This window comes from Phycodurus eques, chromosome 16 (assembly GCF_024500275.1).
Source record: "Phycodurus eques isolate BA_2022a chromosome 16, UOR_Pequ_1.1, whole genome shotgun sequence".
Classification (NCBI taxonomy): Eukaryota; Metazoa; Chordata; class Actinopteri; order Syngnathiformes; family Syngnathidae; genus Phycodurus; species Phycodurus eques.
Genome location: NC_084540.1, coordinates 15526582 through 15544622, shown reverse-complemented (window position 1 = coordinate 15544622; position 18041 = coordinate 15526582). Strand labels below are relative to the sequence as shown.

At 42.5% G+C, this 18041-nt stretch overlaps 1 protein-coding gene across 1 annotated transcript in view; it reads left to right on the top strand.

Annotated features, from left to right (window-relative positions):
* The first annotated feature begins 4401 nt into the window (after positions 1 to 4401).
* Positions 4402 to 18041, top strand: part of ngfra (nerve growth factor receptor a (TNFR superfamily, member 16)) — a 34745-nt gene continuing 21105 nt past the window's right edge. Inside the window, exons 1-3 of the mRNA XM_061701545.1 lie at positions 4402 to 4657; positions 8415 to 8574; positions 15173 to 15535. Of these exons, the coding sequence (XP_061557529.1) occupies positions 4565 to 4657; positions 8415 to 8574; positions 15173 to 15535 (616 nt within the window). The 5' untranslated portion in view covers positions 4402 to 4564. The remainder of the gene's footprint in view (positions 4658 to 8414; positions 8575 to 15172; positions 15536 to 18041) is intronic.

The following is an 18041-nucleotide window of genomic DNA, read 5'->3' as shown; positions in this document are numbered from 1 at the left end:
GTGTAAAACCTTTGTAACCGTGTCTCATTGAGCAACAACATTACCCTGGGGGGACGTTGGTTTCTCCATTTCCTCCCGCCTCTCTCTCCCCTTTTCCCAACAGTTGAGGACTCCGAACTTTCTCTTTCTCTGCCCATGACTTGGCAGCTTGGCTGGGTGAAGATCCACGTTCACATTCAAGTGCCGGCTAAACCTTCCTTCTCTTCTGGACTCTGTCTGTATGGACTTCATCTTCCCTTGCTCGCACCCGTTGACCTTATATCTATCTATATATATGTACGTGCATATTGTGTAATATTGGCTGTTGGTGGGAGGTTAGTCTTAGGGGAGCACAACGTGTGTGTGTGTGATGTAGGTCTTTCTGTGTTTAAATATTTTTTTAAATATATATGGTCTGGATTTACCTTTAAATATGATTTTGTATTACTGGTGTTTATATTTATGTATTGTAGGGACCCCCTCGAAAATGAGATGCTGCATCTCAACGGGCTATCCTTGAAATAAGCAAACGAAATAAACAAATAAGTCCGTGGTGCAAAGAAACTTGGGGAACGCTGCACTATGCTGAAAAAATATCAATGCTCCTAACCCATTTAGTCACCCAGTGTCAGTTTTTCAGTGACAACAGTAGGAGGTTACATAGGGAAAAAAAAAAAATAGAATTGGTGGGATTACTATAAATATTTTTAAGACAATGTTTAATATTTGGAAAAAAGAATGCACAATACGTCTGCTTTAAAACATTGACTGGAAAGTTAAATGCTTTATGATGGCAATAATTTGAGCCTGGAACGGAAGCATTCACTTGACAAGATTTCCTACCAAGTCTTTTATCAACTTTGAATCTGTAGGACCTCGACCGAGCGTGGTTCAAAGTTCAAAGACTGAGGGGTCATAAATAAAAAGGCCTCGGAGGCGTCTGTTTTAAATAAACACGGGAAATACGGCGAGAAAGACTATCTGTATCATCATTCGACAATAGGGGCTAATTCATCACGGGCTTGCATTCCATCTTTTTTGAGGGCCTGACACCCGAGCTCAGTTTTGAGGACCATGAATATATGACAACGTAAAGACGCCCCGTTGGGAGAATCCCCTCACCCCCTTTGGCTAACATCCTCGCGGCTTTTAACGTCGACGCTCCGTATTCATTCGCTATGGATGAGCGCGTCTGGCTTCTCTGTTGTTACTGGGAAGCGTAACTCGGGCTTCCAGTCCAGCGTAACCATTCGCAGGTGAGGCCCCCCATCCCCGACCTCCCGATCTTCTCTCTTGGCCTGTGCTTCAATCCCCTGGCGGGCAATGCATGCTGGGTGCAACCAAAGAAGAAGAACTGACTGTCTTCCAATAGCGTGGTGCTCCAAATGGCAGCAGGTGAAGACTGTCTGTGAAGACTCTCAACATCTGTACTTTATATCCCCCTCGTGATCACGAACGCATTCCTTGGTATTTTTCTGCTCTGATGTTGCAATATTGTTAATCAAGCTTTGTGTCTGTTTTAGGACATTTGATTAGCTGCACAATCCAATGAGATGCAATGGCAAGTGCTGTGTTAAAAAAAATTAAAAAAAGAATGAAATTCTACTTATTTATAAAAACCCACATCATGCATTATTTATTGAGAAATTAAGGGAAACCTCACTAGGTAACCAACAACAAAGAAGTCTTGGAGGGTTTGCAACAGTATCTGAATATGTTGTGATGAATTACATTTTCATCATTGTTTTAAATGTATTGTTTATTTCTTTTGTTTTTATTGCATGAATTTAATGCTCTTAATTTATTCATCTATTTTCAATCTTGCTTATCCACAAAGTATTTTATTTGTATTGATTTTGTTTCATTATTTAGAATTTATTTAAATTCATTCCAATAAATTATTATTTGTATATATTTTATTAATTTATCCATCCATTTTCTGTACTGCTTGTCGTGTACTGCTGTCGTGTTGCAGGCATGCTGGAGCCTATCCCAGCTAACTCTGGGAGCGAGTCAGGGTGATTTAATTAATTTATTCTAACGCAATTAGAATTATGATGATGATCATTTCTTGCATTCATGAAATTTTATGAATGAAATTGAATTAATTCAGTTTGATTCCATGTAATAAAATGTATAAAGTATGTTTTATTAATTTCATTTAAAATACTTGTATTTGTATTATTTATTTAACATTCATTCCAATGCATTTTTTTCATGAATGGCCATTGTTTTAAATTTATTCATTTAAATCAGTATTTATTGTAATTGTATTAATTAATTTATGTAAATAAATATTAAATGGTATTGTATTAATACATTTTATTTCATGTTATTGTCGTTGTATAATTGTTTGTATTAATCAAAAAGTGATTTTTAAAATAAAATGTTTAATACTTTAGTAATTAAATATTCTAGTTACTTATTTTAAGTTTAATATAAGATTAAATTGTATTTTATTAAGTTTCATTATTTTATCATTCATCATATTCTATTGTCACTATTTTATTAATGAAATTACTCTCTTCCTTTATTTAGAATTAAATGTTTTATGATGTAATTGTATTCAAGATAAACTAAACAGAAATAAATAACTGTCAATCAAAACTGAACAGAATTCTCTTGCCGCTGTACCTAATGAAGTGACCAGTGGATGTTGTAGCGGTGTCAGGAAGTTGCTGGAGGTCACTCAAAGGTGCCCACGGGTGCGTGGGTCTCTGAGGATGTTGGATGTTGTTCTTCAGGGATCAATACGGGGATCTCCACTGTGTAACTAAATCACTCTCTTTGCAGTCGACGGTGCCAGTGGGGGGAGGGCACGTGGTGGGGGTCGTTGGTTGCGGGGTCAGCAGAAAATACAGTACAGTCAGGGAGTTAGTTGCGTCAATGCTGAGAAGACGTCTAACTGTTAGCATTTGATAAATTCACAATTCAAATAGGACTGGCATGTAGGTTTGGGTGATATGGCCTTAAAGGTGTAGTTTGCGGTTTCCCCCCTAAAACAACAACAACAATTTTTTTTGTCATATATGTTAAAACTATCTGTTTAACTTGCCTGCGTGACCAAATAGTCTGTCAATCATTTGCACATGCCCACCACTTGCACAGAGGCTCACGGATACGTACTGCAGCCTCTCGCAGAGTAGAACTTTAGTTAGGAACAAAATTTAAAAAGAAGGAATTGGTCAGCTCTCGACTACAAAACAATGGTAAAGATAAAGTTACAGTGGTGTGTGTCCTATAAATGAACAGCTGCATGGGTGAGCTTGGAAAACCACCACATACCACGTACGTCACATCACCGTTCTCACCGAGTCATAAGGTAAGTTGATCACCTCTTTTATATTTTTTATTGATTGTACGTATGGACTTTCAAACTTAACTGCACGTCGCAATAGCGCCACATACCTGTTGATGCAAATGAAGGTGCTCATATTCTTATATGTATCGTGGGAGAATTTAATACTATATCCCCACAATTGAGTACTACATTCTCAGTCTTTGCACATGATATCAGCAATTATCTTCAATCCGAAACAAATCTCGGAATTCACTTTACGGCATCTTTAAGTTTTTTTTTTTCTTTTCTTTTTTGTGCTCCTTCTCAGTATGAGCACTATGGAAGTTAATAAATTAGGGAAAGTTTTGTTCCCCTTGTCCTAAGTTATCAAAACCGGTATTGTATATAATTGATAATGTATTTTTGATTTTGTACAAAAATACACACGTGTACATTTCAGTCTCTGTTTATTTTACTAAAGTAAAAGTAGTGTTGAATCATACTTTGCCTCTTACTAGAGTATTTTACATCTGTACTTCTGCTTACATACAGAGTGCCAGTGCTTTTGCAATCTCTGCATATAGTTAAAAATAGACTCGAAAAAAAATGTGAATGAGCTCATCCTTGTCTCCCTCTTGTGGTCGCTGACGGTACTGAAACGTTCATCAATCAATGACGAACTCAACTATGCAGAATATGCAGAACACATGGAGCCCCACCGGCTGCATGCAATACAACAAATATACACCATTTTCCCCCAGCCCATTTGAACGTATAGTAGATATCTACTTCATATACAGTATGTGTTTGTTTTCCATTTTTGCACCTTCGTAACTTGATGACATAATTCCAATCTGTAGGTGAATTAGAATTTGCCGTAGTTCAACTAGCAAAATCATAATTACAGTAAATATTTGGATGGAAAAACACTTCTATTCCATGTGAAAAACAGTACGTACGGCGGTAACTGAGCGTGCCCTCTTAATTGTGCCGCGTGACAAATGAGGTCTTCTCGGCTCCGTCGTGGTAAACCGAGGACGGGAGGCGCGTGCGCGTCGTGACTGCAGCGTCGCTTTATTACCTCCCTGTCGTGCACCTGCAAGGGAGGGAGAGAGGCAAAAAGAGAGGGAGGGAGCAAGAGCGAGAGAGAGGGGGACTCATTTCTCCTCCTCTTCCTCTGCATTGCACTTGCACCCCGAGCCTCATTCCGGACAGGACACCCTGCTCCTCCTCCTCTTCCTCCTCTTGATGCTCCAGTGGACTTACTGAAAGAGAGAGAAAAGAAGAAATTACTTTGGGATAAAGATGGGAACCTCTTCTTCCTCCTCCTCATTTTTTCAGACAACACACGCAAACAGGATGACTTCCTTTCCCGCACTTGTGATCATGTACACCCTGGTAAGTACCTCGTTACTTTGTAATTTGGAGCTTGAGTGACTTCGTTAATAAGACTTCGTTAATAAGAAGTGCGCCTTACTGAGCTTGCACGTACAACGTGTAAGATTTTAGATGAATAAGCAAGGTTTACCAAAGTGTGGGTCGGGGCCCCGAAACGGATCCCGTGGCAATTTTCTTTGGGGTCCAAAAAATGGTTTTGTCGTAGAAAACGTTGCTTATCATAGTTTATGTGTGGGGTTCATAGATTTTATGTGATATGCTTTGGAGAAAGATTTAGATGATTGAGCAAAGGTTTCCGAAACTATAAATCAGGGGGCCAAAATGTGATTTTTTGTGGTCTCACGTTTGTTGTAGAAAATGTTTATAATAAATTCATATGCAAGATGTTATGGCAATATGTGATATTTAAAAAAAAAAAAAAAAATTGTTGACTAAGCAAAGTTTCCAAAACTGTGTCGGAGGCCCAACATTTCTTTTTTTGTGTCAGATTACAAATATTGATTTTTATCTACAGTACATGTAGCTGCTATGGCAATTCTTGACCTATTTTAGTATGTAAGATTTGGGTGATTAAGCATTGTTTCCTAAACTGTGAGTTGTGGACACGAAATGGGTCTCAGTGCAATTTTTTTTTTTCAAGGTTCAAGAAGGGATTTCATTCATGCTTGTCGTGAATGTCGTGACGTTTATCATTAGTTCATGTCCAGTATATGTGGATGTTATGGCAATATGAAAATTTTTGTAAGTTTGGCAAACTGGGGTGGTGGTCCCCAGAGGGTGTGTTCTATCTACAGCGCGATCATGCTCCTCAGCCTCCTCGGTAAGGTCTATTCAGGGGTGCTGGAGAGAAGGGTCCGTCAGGAAGTCGAATCTCAGATTCAGGAGGAGCAGTGTGGTTTTCGTCCTGGCTGTGAAACAGTGGACCAGCTCTACACTCTGAGCAGGGTCCTCCAGGGTGCATGGGAATTCGCCCAACCAGTCTACGTGTTTTGTGGACTTGGAGAAGGCGTGCTTCGGGAGTATGGGGTACCGAACCCCCTTATATGGGCTGTTTGTTCCCTGTACGACCGGTGTCAGAGTTTGGTCCGCATTGCCGGCAGTATGTCGGATTCGTTTGCGGTGAGGGTTGGACTCCACCGAGGCTGCCGTTTGTCACCCATTCTGTTCATAAGTTTTATGGACAGAATTTCAAGGCGCAGCCGAGACATAGAGGGGGTCCGGTTTGGTGACCTCAGTATTGCATCTCTGCTTTTTGCAGATGATGTGGTTCTGTTGGCTTCATCAAGCCGTGATCTCCAGCTCTCACTGGAGCGGTTCGCAGCCGTGTGTGACGCAGTTGGGATAAAAATCAGAACCTCCAAATCTGAGAGAATGGTCCTCAGTCGGGAAAGGGTGGCGTGTCCTGTCCAGGTCGGGGATGAGATCCTGCCCCAAGTGGAGGAGTTCAAGTAACTCGGGGTCTTGTTCAAGAGTGAGGGAAGAATGGAACGGGAGATTGACAGGCGGATCGGTGTTTGTATCGATCCGTTGTGGTAAAGAAGGAACTAAGCCGAAAGGCGAAGCTCCCGATTTACCGGTCGATCTACGTTCCTACCCTCACCTATGGTCACGAGCTGTGGGTCGTGACCGAAAGAACGAGATCCCGGATACGAGCGGGCGAAATGAGTTTCCTCCGCAGGGTGTCCGGGCTCTCCCTTAGCGAGAGGGTGACAAGCTCAGTCATCCGGGAGGGGCTCAGAGTAGAGCCGCTGCTCCTATGCATTGAGAGGAGCCAGATGAGGTGGCTCGGGCATCTGATTAGGACGCCTCCCTGGTGAGGTGTTCTGGGCATTTGCCAGGACAACCCAGGACATGCTGGAGAGACTACGTCTCCCGGTTGGCCTGGGAACACCTCGGGGTACCCCCAGAGGAGCTGGATGAAGTGGCTGGGGAGAGGGAAGTCTGGGCGTCCCTGCTAAAGCTATGCCCCCACGACCCGACCTCGGATAAGCAGAAGAAAATGGATGGATGGATGACAAGCACTGCCCTAAACCTCCTGTTGTGTTTCAGTCAAGTTGAACCACTTGTTAGTGGAATAATCAAACAAAACTGTATATGAATTGATTAATAAAAATGTGTACTAATTAAATTGTCAGTGAATTAATTAATATTGCTCAATTAAATAGTCCATGAATCCACTTACAAAAATGTGGATTATTTCAATTTTCAATGTAATTGACAACTATTAAATTCAACCCATTTAACAATCCTTTATTTTATAGTTGACTTTTCCATTTTACAATAGTTTGACTAGTTTGATGGCATTTGAATTTATTTATTCATTTTAAAAGATTTAGTTAGTCTTCGAATGAAGACGAAAGGTTGCTTTTTATTTTCATTAAAGGTAATCATCTATGTTTTCCTTTAAGTCACGAGTCATGTCACCTTCAGGGACTGTCTGAGAATGGAGCTTTCCTCACACACCTGATCCATCCGTCCATCGGGTGGCGCTCGGTGCCTTAACCCTTTTCAAACCGCGGCTCTTTAGTCGCAAGCCAAGCCGTTTCCTACTAACCTCAAGTTTGGCAGTCCTCTGCAAATAAAAACTTGACGGCGCGATCGTTGGAAGACTTTTTGAACGACAGTGAAGCAGGCGCTTGGCAGCTGGCGGAATTGGCGTGGCCGCGTTGCCAACCAGCTGTGCTGTGACAGCTGTATGCGAGGGCGGCCACAGATTAAATTTAGGAATAAACCTCAGCCTCCCCCCTTCCCGCACCTAAAGTGAGCGTGAAATCAGCATGAATGCAAAACAAGCGCACCCTAAGCGCGAGCCGATCAGGGGAAAATGTCACATAGAAAGGAAGGGAACGCTTGTGAGGCCTCAAGCTGCGAGTTTGCTTTTAATGGAGAAAAGTGAGAGTAAAAAATAATTCTCACAACGCACACACTTGTCCTGGTAAAAGGGTTCGACACCCGCGCTCTCCATCGCAGCCACACGGGTGGCTGCAACGGAGAGCGCTCCTACATCCCTGCCAGTCTTCACACTGGCAGGGATGTAGGAGTTTTAACAACCATACTTTTCCTGGTGAAAGACTGAACACCCATACTGTTCCTCGAGAAAAAGTTCAACATCCACACTTTCCCTGGGCAAAGACTTTCAACACTCAATTTTTGTTGCGCACACCGGAGATGTTCCCGATGAAAGGTTTCAACACCTATACTTTTTGTCACACTCGTGGCGATGTGGGTGTTTCAAAACCCACACTTGTCCAGGTAACGGACTTGCCGGGGATGTGTGTGTTCTAACACCCACACTGTTCCAGGTGAAAGGTTTAAACACCCACACATTTTGACAAACCCGCAGTTTCCTGGTGAAAGGATTCAACGCTGATACTTTATCCCACTCACGGGGGATGTGGGTGTTGCAACACCCACACTTTTTGTCACACTTGCAGATTTTGTGGGAGTTTCAACACCCACACTTTTCATCACACCTGCAGGAATGTGGACATTTTGACACCTGCACTTTTTCTGGTGAAAGGGTTCAACACCCACACTTTTCATAATACTTGCAGGTTGTGTGGGAGTTTCAACTAGCCGAAATAGGCTCAGTCATTCGATGTGTGTCGCAGGAAAAGCGAAACACGCACACGCACTTAGTCATATGTTGAACTGTGCTCTCGTGAGTCGTCTATGAAGATGGCTTACGGAATTTATGATGGTGATGCCAACTCCTTTCATTTGTCACCGATGTTTTTCGTGTGCGTCTCGCCTCAAGGTGGCGTCGGCGGCGTCCAAGAGCGAGCGTGTGGTGCAGCTGCCCTGCGAATCTGGCCAGTACACCAAAGACGGCGAATGCTGCCACGAGTGTCCGCCCGGCGAGGGCGTGGTCAGGCCATGCGGCGCCAAGCAGACCATCTGCGCGCAGTGTCTCGACAGTAAGTTTGTGTGTGTGTGTGTCTGTATATATATATATATATATATATATATATATGTTTTATCTTCCTATTTTCTGTCACAGCAATATGTATGCTAACGCTATTAGCATCACAACAATGTGTTGAATTATGAAATCAGTTTTTTCCCTCCGCCTTCTTGAGAAGAGTTTAGCCACACTACATACACACATACACAAACACACACACACACACACACACACACTGGGAAAGCAAGTGGATTAAACATATCGAGAGTAGTGCAAAGCAGTGAATTTCCCAGTCTAAAAATAAGCAGGGTGCCCATAAAGTCTCTTTATAATTTAACACATATATTATCAAAGCTAATGAGGTGGTGCACCATCTTGCAGGGAAATGATGCAATGTGGTTGAAAACTTGAATAAGCAGAAGCAAGAAGCAATCGGATTAACACTTTTCTTCATCTGATTTTTTAATATTTTCTTTTTGAATAGTAAACAGACTTTGTGAATACCCTATAGCTCAAGGATGGGCAAAAATATCGCCACCAGATCATTTACATGATCAAGAGTCCTGTAACGTTACTTGCACTAATTTGGTCACCATGATTCACAAGCGAGAGGATTAACCTGTTACCTCCCCTGTAGGCAATCGCAACAGGTTTATGTTAGATCACAGGCTAGCTTAGGCTAGCCGCTAACATTAGCATCTTGTGGTCGCAACATTTTGCCTGCTCTGGTTTTTATTCACGAGAGCCGACAAACAAACACCGACTGAACTGTTTCGTGTCGGGTCACACAGCAGTAAACTTGAATACCTGTTAATTTGAGCTGTTAGCCGTTTGCCTCTAAATGCTATCTTGCTTAGTACTTCAAATATGTTGCCTGCAGTGTTGTACCTGAATGAGTTCAATGAACGAAAGTTCATGAACTAGCTCATATTTTGTTCAAACTTTAACTGAACTTAGTTTATTTCTGCCTGATAAACGTAATTGAGAACGCGCTCATTCTGGCGTCAAAGAACGGTTTTCGAACAAAAGTTCATTTTCATTCAAGAGTGCCAGGTATGGCTCGGGACTTCCAGGACAAAACCTGTCACAACACACTGTATATGAGCCTTCATATGTCGGGTATGAATGCCGTACTTGGCAACCGCCATTCATGTTTACATTCGGCAGGCATATCGCAGCGCCCTGTGTGCGCGAGGTGCATTCGGGGACACTGCGTAAATGGGAGCAAATGTGTTCTTTGTTTGTTTTGTAATGCAGTACATCATTGTCAAAATTGATAACTAGGAAAATTATGATTTGTATCAGAATGCTTTAGTTACACGGAACAAAAGTATAAACGCAACACTTTTGTTTTTGCTCCCATTTTTCGTGAGCTCTAAAACGTTTTCTACATACACAAAAGGCCATTTCCCTCCAATATAGTTCACAAATCCGTCTAAATCTGTGTTAGTGAGCATTTCTCCTTTGTCGAGATAATCCATCCCACCTCACAGGTGTGGCGTATCAAGATGCTGATTAGACAGCATGATTATTGCACAGGTGTGCCATTGGCTGGCCACAATAAAAGGCCACTCTGAAACGTGCAGTTTTATCACACAGCACAATGCCATAGATGTCTAAGGGAGCATGCAATTGGCATGCTAACTGCAGGAATGTCCACCAGAGCTGTTGCCCGTGAATTGAATGTTAATTTCTCTACCATAAGCCGAGACGGAGACCAAGGGCGTTTCAGACAATTTGGCAATACATCCAACCGGCCTCACAACCACAGACCACGTGTAACCACACCACCCCAGTCGGTAGCCAACATAATTCGCAATTGATCTGCGCTGTAAATTCTGTGATTCTTTACTCCTCACAGGAATCATAAAATAGATGGACGTATCTCTCTCGACTGTAAAACATTCATGAACTGGAACAGCCGGCTCTTTGTTTTAAAATCACGTGTATCATATTCCTCCAAGTGGTGACTGTAAATTGTAGTCGATGGTGATGTGTTTGTTCTCTCGCCTTTTCCCAATTGGGAAGAAGCCCATACACTCCCTCACACTCCTGTCGACTCCATCTTTATTTCTCTATTCAGTAAACCCTCTTCACCCTTCTCCTCATCCTCATTGTTGTGATGACTCATTAGACTATAGCTGTGGATAAATCGGTATTAGGAAGCGACGCACTTGAGGGCCCAATCTGCTCATTCATCATGCATACTGTTACACAAATGCAGCTTTACACAATCCACCTGCCGCCAATTAAACGCCATCCTATAATGAACAAATACAGTACATTCCCGCTAATTCGCGATTCACCCATCGCAAACTCACAGACTCAGAATTCTTTCTCTAAAACCTAGCAAACAATTATTTGTTGAAAAATGCACCTATTCGCGGTTATCCGCTTGTTGTAGCGCCCTTTCTGTACTGCCCTAAATGGCACCCAAACACCATGCTCCTCCTAAGGCTGTTAGTGGAGTAGTCGCTAGAATTGGCCACCTGCTGATAGCAGAACAGCGTGACGCCAAACAGCAGCATGATGGAAGTTTCCTGTAGAGGTCAGCTTTTGATGTATAAGCTCCCATGTTAGCTTGCAATGTTACTGTAGATTCCAAAGTTAGCTTCCAACATAGTTTCTGACATTAGCTTCCAATGTTAGCTCTAATGCTGGCTTCTGAAGTTAGCTTTCAAAGTTACCTGTATCATTGGCGCTAAGGAAGACCAAAGTTAGCGACCAACGGCAGCTCCAACTTTAGGTTCAGCATCAGCGTTTAACGCTACCTCTAATGTTAGCTTCCAACTTTACCTCTAATGCTATAGCTAAGGTAGACCAACATTAGGTTCCAAGTTTAGCTTCAATGTTACCTCTAACGTTATCTTCCAACGTTTGCGTCCAATTTTTACTTCCGAAGTTCGCTTCAAATGTTTGCTTTCAATGTTAGCTTCCAGAGTTACCTTACAATGTTACCTCTAATGTTAGCTTTAACATTAGCTTCAACCATTCGCCTCCAAGATTGCCTCCAACATTAGATTCCGAAGCTAGCTTCCAATATTACCGCTCACGTTTGCTTACGATGTTAGCTCCAATGTTAGCTTCCAACGCTGGCTTCAACATCAGCTTCCAACGATAGTTTGCCACTATGGTTCTCCAGCGTCAACCCCAGGAGGAGCCTGACCTGTCTGTCAGACCTCCACTGGAATCTTCCGTTACGCTTGCTGTTTCCCAGCAATAACATTAGCTTCAACATTAGCTTCCAACACTAGTTGACCACCCTGCTTTCTCCAGTGTTAAACCAACATGGAGCAACGCCTGAAATGCACTTCACTGTCAAGCCAGCTTGCTATCAGCCAATGGCTAACATTAGCTACTCCTCCTCTAATGTCGCACTTTAGAAGTAGGGGGTGTTTAGGCATCATCTTAGGGCTTTACAGAAAGAGCACAAAAATATGCGAATAGGTGTGTGTTTCTTTTTTTTTTAGCCAATCATTTCAGTTCTACAGAAAAATTCAGGAGTAGGTGAGGGTTCACTGCATTAGAAAGCGCAGCACCTGAGGGCCCAATCTGCTCATTCATCATGCATACTGTTACATGAATGCTGTTTTGCTATCTGCCCGCCGTTAATTAAACGCCTTAGCCGAGCTTATCAGGAACAATTATTCTCAGCCAAGCTGTACTTACATGCGCGTAACCCCCTGAGAGGATACTTCCAATTTTCTGCGGCACATGGCGAGTGAAAGTCTTAATGTGGCTGAAGCCCGCGGGGAACGGCGCAGACCGGTGCAACTCACCTGCGCATGCGGCTGAAGTGCTCGACTAAATCATTGATGACCCGCAAAGTGCAAAATGTCCCGTTTCGCGGCCAATCTTTAGTTACCGCAGCGCCATTTAATTCCCACTTCCTCTTGATGTAACCCTCCCCCACGTGACCGGCACCCCTCTCCCCTCGTTCTAAGTCGAGTGTCAGCATCAGCACTGTTGAAATATTAATCAGCTTCCTCCTGTGTTCTCTTCCATCTCGAGCCACAGCCCCCGGACCCACGGGAAAAGCTGACAGGTCAGCGTAGCGATTAGAAGCCAATTGGACCTAGATCCAAGGGATCCGGATCCACATTCCAATACACTCTTCTTCCCACCACTTCCTACCGCACCTTGGCTGGTGGAAGCAATCCAGTGTTTAGTTCTGTAGTCCGGGCTTTCCCCAAAATCACAGCTTTCAAAATCCAGATTTGACGAGTTGGCGTCACCTCTCTTTCCCATTCCTGCACTGGAAATTCTCTTCACACTTCCGGTGTTTTCTTTAGCTCGATTGTCCACACATTTTAAGCCACGCACCCCTTTCAACATCCTGACAGATTTGCTACACCCCCCTGTCTTCCAGGAGTGTGCGCACCACACTTTGGGAGTCTATTAGTCCATTCCTGCATGAGAAATTCCCTTTACACTCTTCAAAAACAGCTATAAACTCATTTATATTGTCAAATCTATATAGCCCTCCTTTTGTTCCAAAGCCGTTTTTTTATTTGTTTTTACCATTTATGTTTGTTTCTGTCTACGTTGTCTATTTTAACCTATCTGTCTAAATTTTGCATGTGTATGTGTTTGTGAAGTGCTTTGTAACTGTGTGTTTTAAAAAGGTGCTATATAATTAAAACTTAACTTACTTCTTCAGGAAGATATCCAGTGAGTTCTTTAGTAGTTTTGTCCCGGGTTTCTCCAAACTTCAAAATGTCAACAGATATGGCAAAAAAGACAAATCATCAAGTCAAGCCATTTTTAGCAATGAGTTAAACTAAAACACCACTTTAAAGTTCCACTACATTGACTTTATCTTGTGCACTCCCTCTGAAGGCCGCACATTAGCAAGGTTCCTTTGTAAACCTACTAAAAAAACTCAACAAATATTGCACTCTTGTATCCTGACAAAAATTTACACAAATTTTAAGGGCTCCGAACACACCCCAATAGAACGGAGTCATTCATGCCCTCCCCAAAACATACGACGCATGTAAAATGCATTTGAATTTAAAATTGCACTGTGGACTTTAGCCAGTGAAGGTCCGTTGTTGTCCCACATTTTGTGTTTTTTTCCCATAACAGTCAATTTGAAGTTTTGCTCAGGCCCGAACTCGGAGGTGGTGACAGACTACTGTCTCGTTAATAAAATTCCGGCATTTCAATTACATTCATAAAAAGTCACTAAATACTGGAAAAAATAAGTTTTTTGATGGCTCCAAATGCACCTCCCCAGAAAGTGACCAAAAACATGCCCTCAATACCAATTTCACCAATCGTCATGAAAATCACGCGTAAATGTCGCGGCAGGCCGGACTGAAAGCTCAGGTGAGCTGTAGCTTGCGCACCCCCGTTTAGGATGGTGGGAATGTTTTTTAAACGACAAAGTTTGGATCACTTTGCACAGCGGAGGCTAAAAGCTGAGATGACCAAATTGTGAGACTCATCAATGTTGCATTATTGATGAGACTAATGGCACTCCAACATGATTTAAAGGCGGTGGCGCAGAAGGAGGTCCGGGTGACGCAACCCCTCCCGTCCAGATCCGAATACATAAGATTCCGGTGGTTGATTCATTTGTCAACATGAGAATGTGTGGTCCTTTGGAAACAACACTTCCGTAATTGAGCTTTGCTGATCACCCTGCTTCTGAGTATTCCCAGTCAAACGTTCCTGACTAGATTTTTTTTTCATCCTTGAACTCCTACCTGAGCGCGTAAAATGATACTGGCCCTTTAAAACATCACCGCTGTTCGCGGTGCCAGCCTTGACTAGATTTGCAACGTGCTACAACATAGCTAGTGGAGGAGGGTGCAGTGGGGTAGACACAGCTCCTAAACTGCTGTTAATCAACATGACACCCCCACGTGCAGTCTGACACATTCACACATCATGTTGTTACTACTGTTACACTCCCGCGAGCCCAACTCGCCTGTGATTTACACCACAGCGGGAAGATGAGCAGCCTTTAAGGAGCATTTAACCACCCAAAACAGACAGGTGCCATTTATTTTCATATGATATACACACGCACTCCCTCTACCTCAATCAAATCGTTGCTGGATGGGGGCTGGGACCTCTCCTCAGAGAAATGGGAAATTAAAATTTGATGACTAAAAAAAATAAAATACAAATAAATAAATAAATAAAAGATACACACCTTCTTTAACATCCAGACAGACTTGGTGCAGCCCAATACACACCCTAAAAAATCAAAGAAAAAAATTACATTTTAGTTGATCGAATGGAAAATAAAAATCTGATCATCCCCAAAAAAATAATAAATAAATAAATAAAAAGATATACAGATACACACTTGTTTTGAAGTCCGGACAGGGTTGGTAAATATATATATGTATATATATATATATATATATATATATATATATATATACACACACACATATATATATATATATATATATATATATATATATAAAAATATATATATATACACACATATATATATATATATATATATACATAAAAGATTCCGCAATAAAATATTTATCTTAATGTTTCTTGATAAAGTCTTCATGGTCAATTGCTGCCCTACAGAACGTCTCACCTGATCCTGATCCTCCTGTGTCATACATTCTCATCTCCAGGCGAGACCTTCTCCGAGAATTACAGCCACACCGAGGAGTGTCGAGCGTGCACCCAGTGCACAGGCCTGATGCGCATGGAAACCCCGTGCACAGACTCCAATGATGCCATCTGCGTGTGCCGCTATAACTTCTACTTTGACGCATTATCGGGACACTGCGAGCCATGCACCGTGTGCCCGGCCGGCGAAGGCGTGTTCGCCCACTGCGACCACGACCACGACACGGTGTGCGAGGAGTGCGTGGACTTTACCTTCTCAGACCGCGACAGCTCACTGGACCCCTGCCTGCCCTGCACCATCTGCGACGACGAGACCGAGATCCAGCTGGCCCACTGCACGCCTGTCAGCGACTCGGTCTGCCACAGTAAGTATCTCTGCGCTGCGCTCTTGCAGTTCTCGTCAGCTCTCGAGCAGCAAAACCTAAAGATTAAAACAGTCTTGCACATGTTTCCACATTACATTGAAACAAACATATCTAATCCAATAGTCATTCCTCAGTTTTCTGCGGTTTCAAGTCCTTATACTGGCAACAGGAGAAGCTAGCAGTGATTCTACACTAGAGAAATATGATCTTTTTGAGGTTTAGTCAGCACTCGGGTAGCAGCATTTGGGGCCAGCTGGAGGGTCTTCAGAGACCCTTACGAATGCGTTACAAAGCCAGTGTTAAATTCTAAGGCCTTGCAGAATGAAATACGGCCTCTAGTTCTAGTTACCGCTCGAGCAGCAGAACCGAGAGTCAAACCCAAAACCTTCGACTGTGAGGGAGTCTTGCACCCATGTTTGCACATTACATTGAAACATGGTTTTCTGCAGTCTAATGTCTTGATTTGACCTACAAAGGTTGTTGGTTGATGCAATCAGGAAAGGCTAACAGTGATACTTGCACTGGAGAAAAAAGATTATGAAATATGATATGGGGGCAGGAGTCTGCAGCTGATTTGGGGCGTGAGGCGGGCGAGTGCCTAGGGACCACCAAGGACTGGTCGCCAGTCAATCACGGGGCACATGTAGACAAACAACCATTCACACTCACACCATACTATACTTCAATGATCCTAATCAAAATAGAGATTGGATCCCAGAACCTTTAACTGTGAGGCAAATGTTGTAGTCACAAGCACCACTGTACTGCCCTGAGAAGGATTTTAAATTCAAACTTGTACAGGGGGCTGGAGAAATGCCATCTTCTCTTTCTAGTCAGCACTCGAGCAGCAGCATTTTGGACCAGCTGGAGGGTTTTTGGAGGCCATTTTCTTACACTATACTTTGATCAAACACGCTAAACCACTTACACCACCAGGCTGCCCAGTTGCCTTTCAATTAAGCCATTGTGGATGACCTACTAAAAAGACATTGACCTAATTTACGAACGGCCATTTCGGACACAAAGCACTCCCTAATGAATTACGGGGGGATAAAAAAAAAAAAAACATATCAAAGCTCCCAAGGCGTCCCAGAGACGATCGTTTTAATTGAGAATGATTTCCTATTTCATCATCGCAGCATCTCTGAACTTCAGCATGTCCACTTTGACGCACTCTGATCATGTTTGATTTGATGCCCCGTGGGCCTGACTTAATTTACGACTTCCACTGTGCTCTTGTTCTTAGTGGGAGAGCAACACATTCATGTGTTCTCTCATCTTTGACCTCATTCACGCTGAAGCGTTTCACTTCCTGCCATTTGAAGATTTGACTTGACAGAAGCTGACCTCAACACAGATTAAAAATTCATTTTCTCTTAGCAGTTTTTCTATTTTCTATCGCACAGTAGTCTTCCACATTACACTGATAAATAGCCTAAACCCAACTATGAACATGTCAGAAATCGAATGTTAAAGTTTCTTTAAAATTAGACGAGGCTTAAGGTCGTGCAGTACGAAATATGATTTTCTAGTTCTAGTCAGCACACGAGCAGCAGCATTTTGGTCATTAGAGAGAATGACAAATGTGTTTGAAATCCAATGTAAAATTTTCTAAAAATATTCACAAGGCTCAAATGCGTGCAGTATGAAATACGATCTAGTTCTAGTCGGCACTCGAGCAGCAGTATTTTGGACCAGCTGGAGGGTTTTTAGAGGCAATCACGAATGTGTCCAAAAATCTGTTGTTAAATTTTCTTAAAAACCTCAAAAGAATTATCAGGCCCAGTTTAGTTTCCAACTCTCTGGGGAACTCGTGTCCCAAAACATGTTTAACTCAATTTACCCTGTAAGGATAAAACATATATAACAAACCATACCAGCGGCAAAATGAATTCAAGCTGTCAATCAATCACAGTGCGTGGCGGAGGAGGAAGCGGAAGTGATATAAACATGAGAACGTACCACAGCGATGTGCCGCTATTCAATAATGATGATGATGATGATGATGATGATGATGGGTCGATCAGAGTCATGGGATTCGTGTGACCGGGGTTCATGTTTCGCCAAGTGACCTCCATCGACACACTCTCACACCCTTGCTTCCACTACACGTACTTTTTTATGAGCATCCAAAAATAATTTCTCCTGCCAAGCGTGTTTTAACTCCACGATGTTCTATTAAACTCATGACATGTGTGAACACGCCTGCTTGATCTGCATTATCATCAACATCATCATCATCATATGCAGTACGGAGAAAAGTATTAAGACAGATAACACCAACAGTGGTACTGGATGAAAATGCAAATGAATGGCAACATTTCGTCACAATTGTCACTCATTCACTGTCAAAAATCAGCAGTTACACAGTTAAGCATTGATACTTGCCAACAAGACTTTTGGCTAGGAAATCTTTCCACACAGCAATGCCTAAAGGTCCGGGTCAAATGTCATGGTCACAGCAAGGTGAAATATGTCAAACAGGAAAATCCTTAATTTTCTTGTT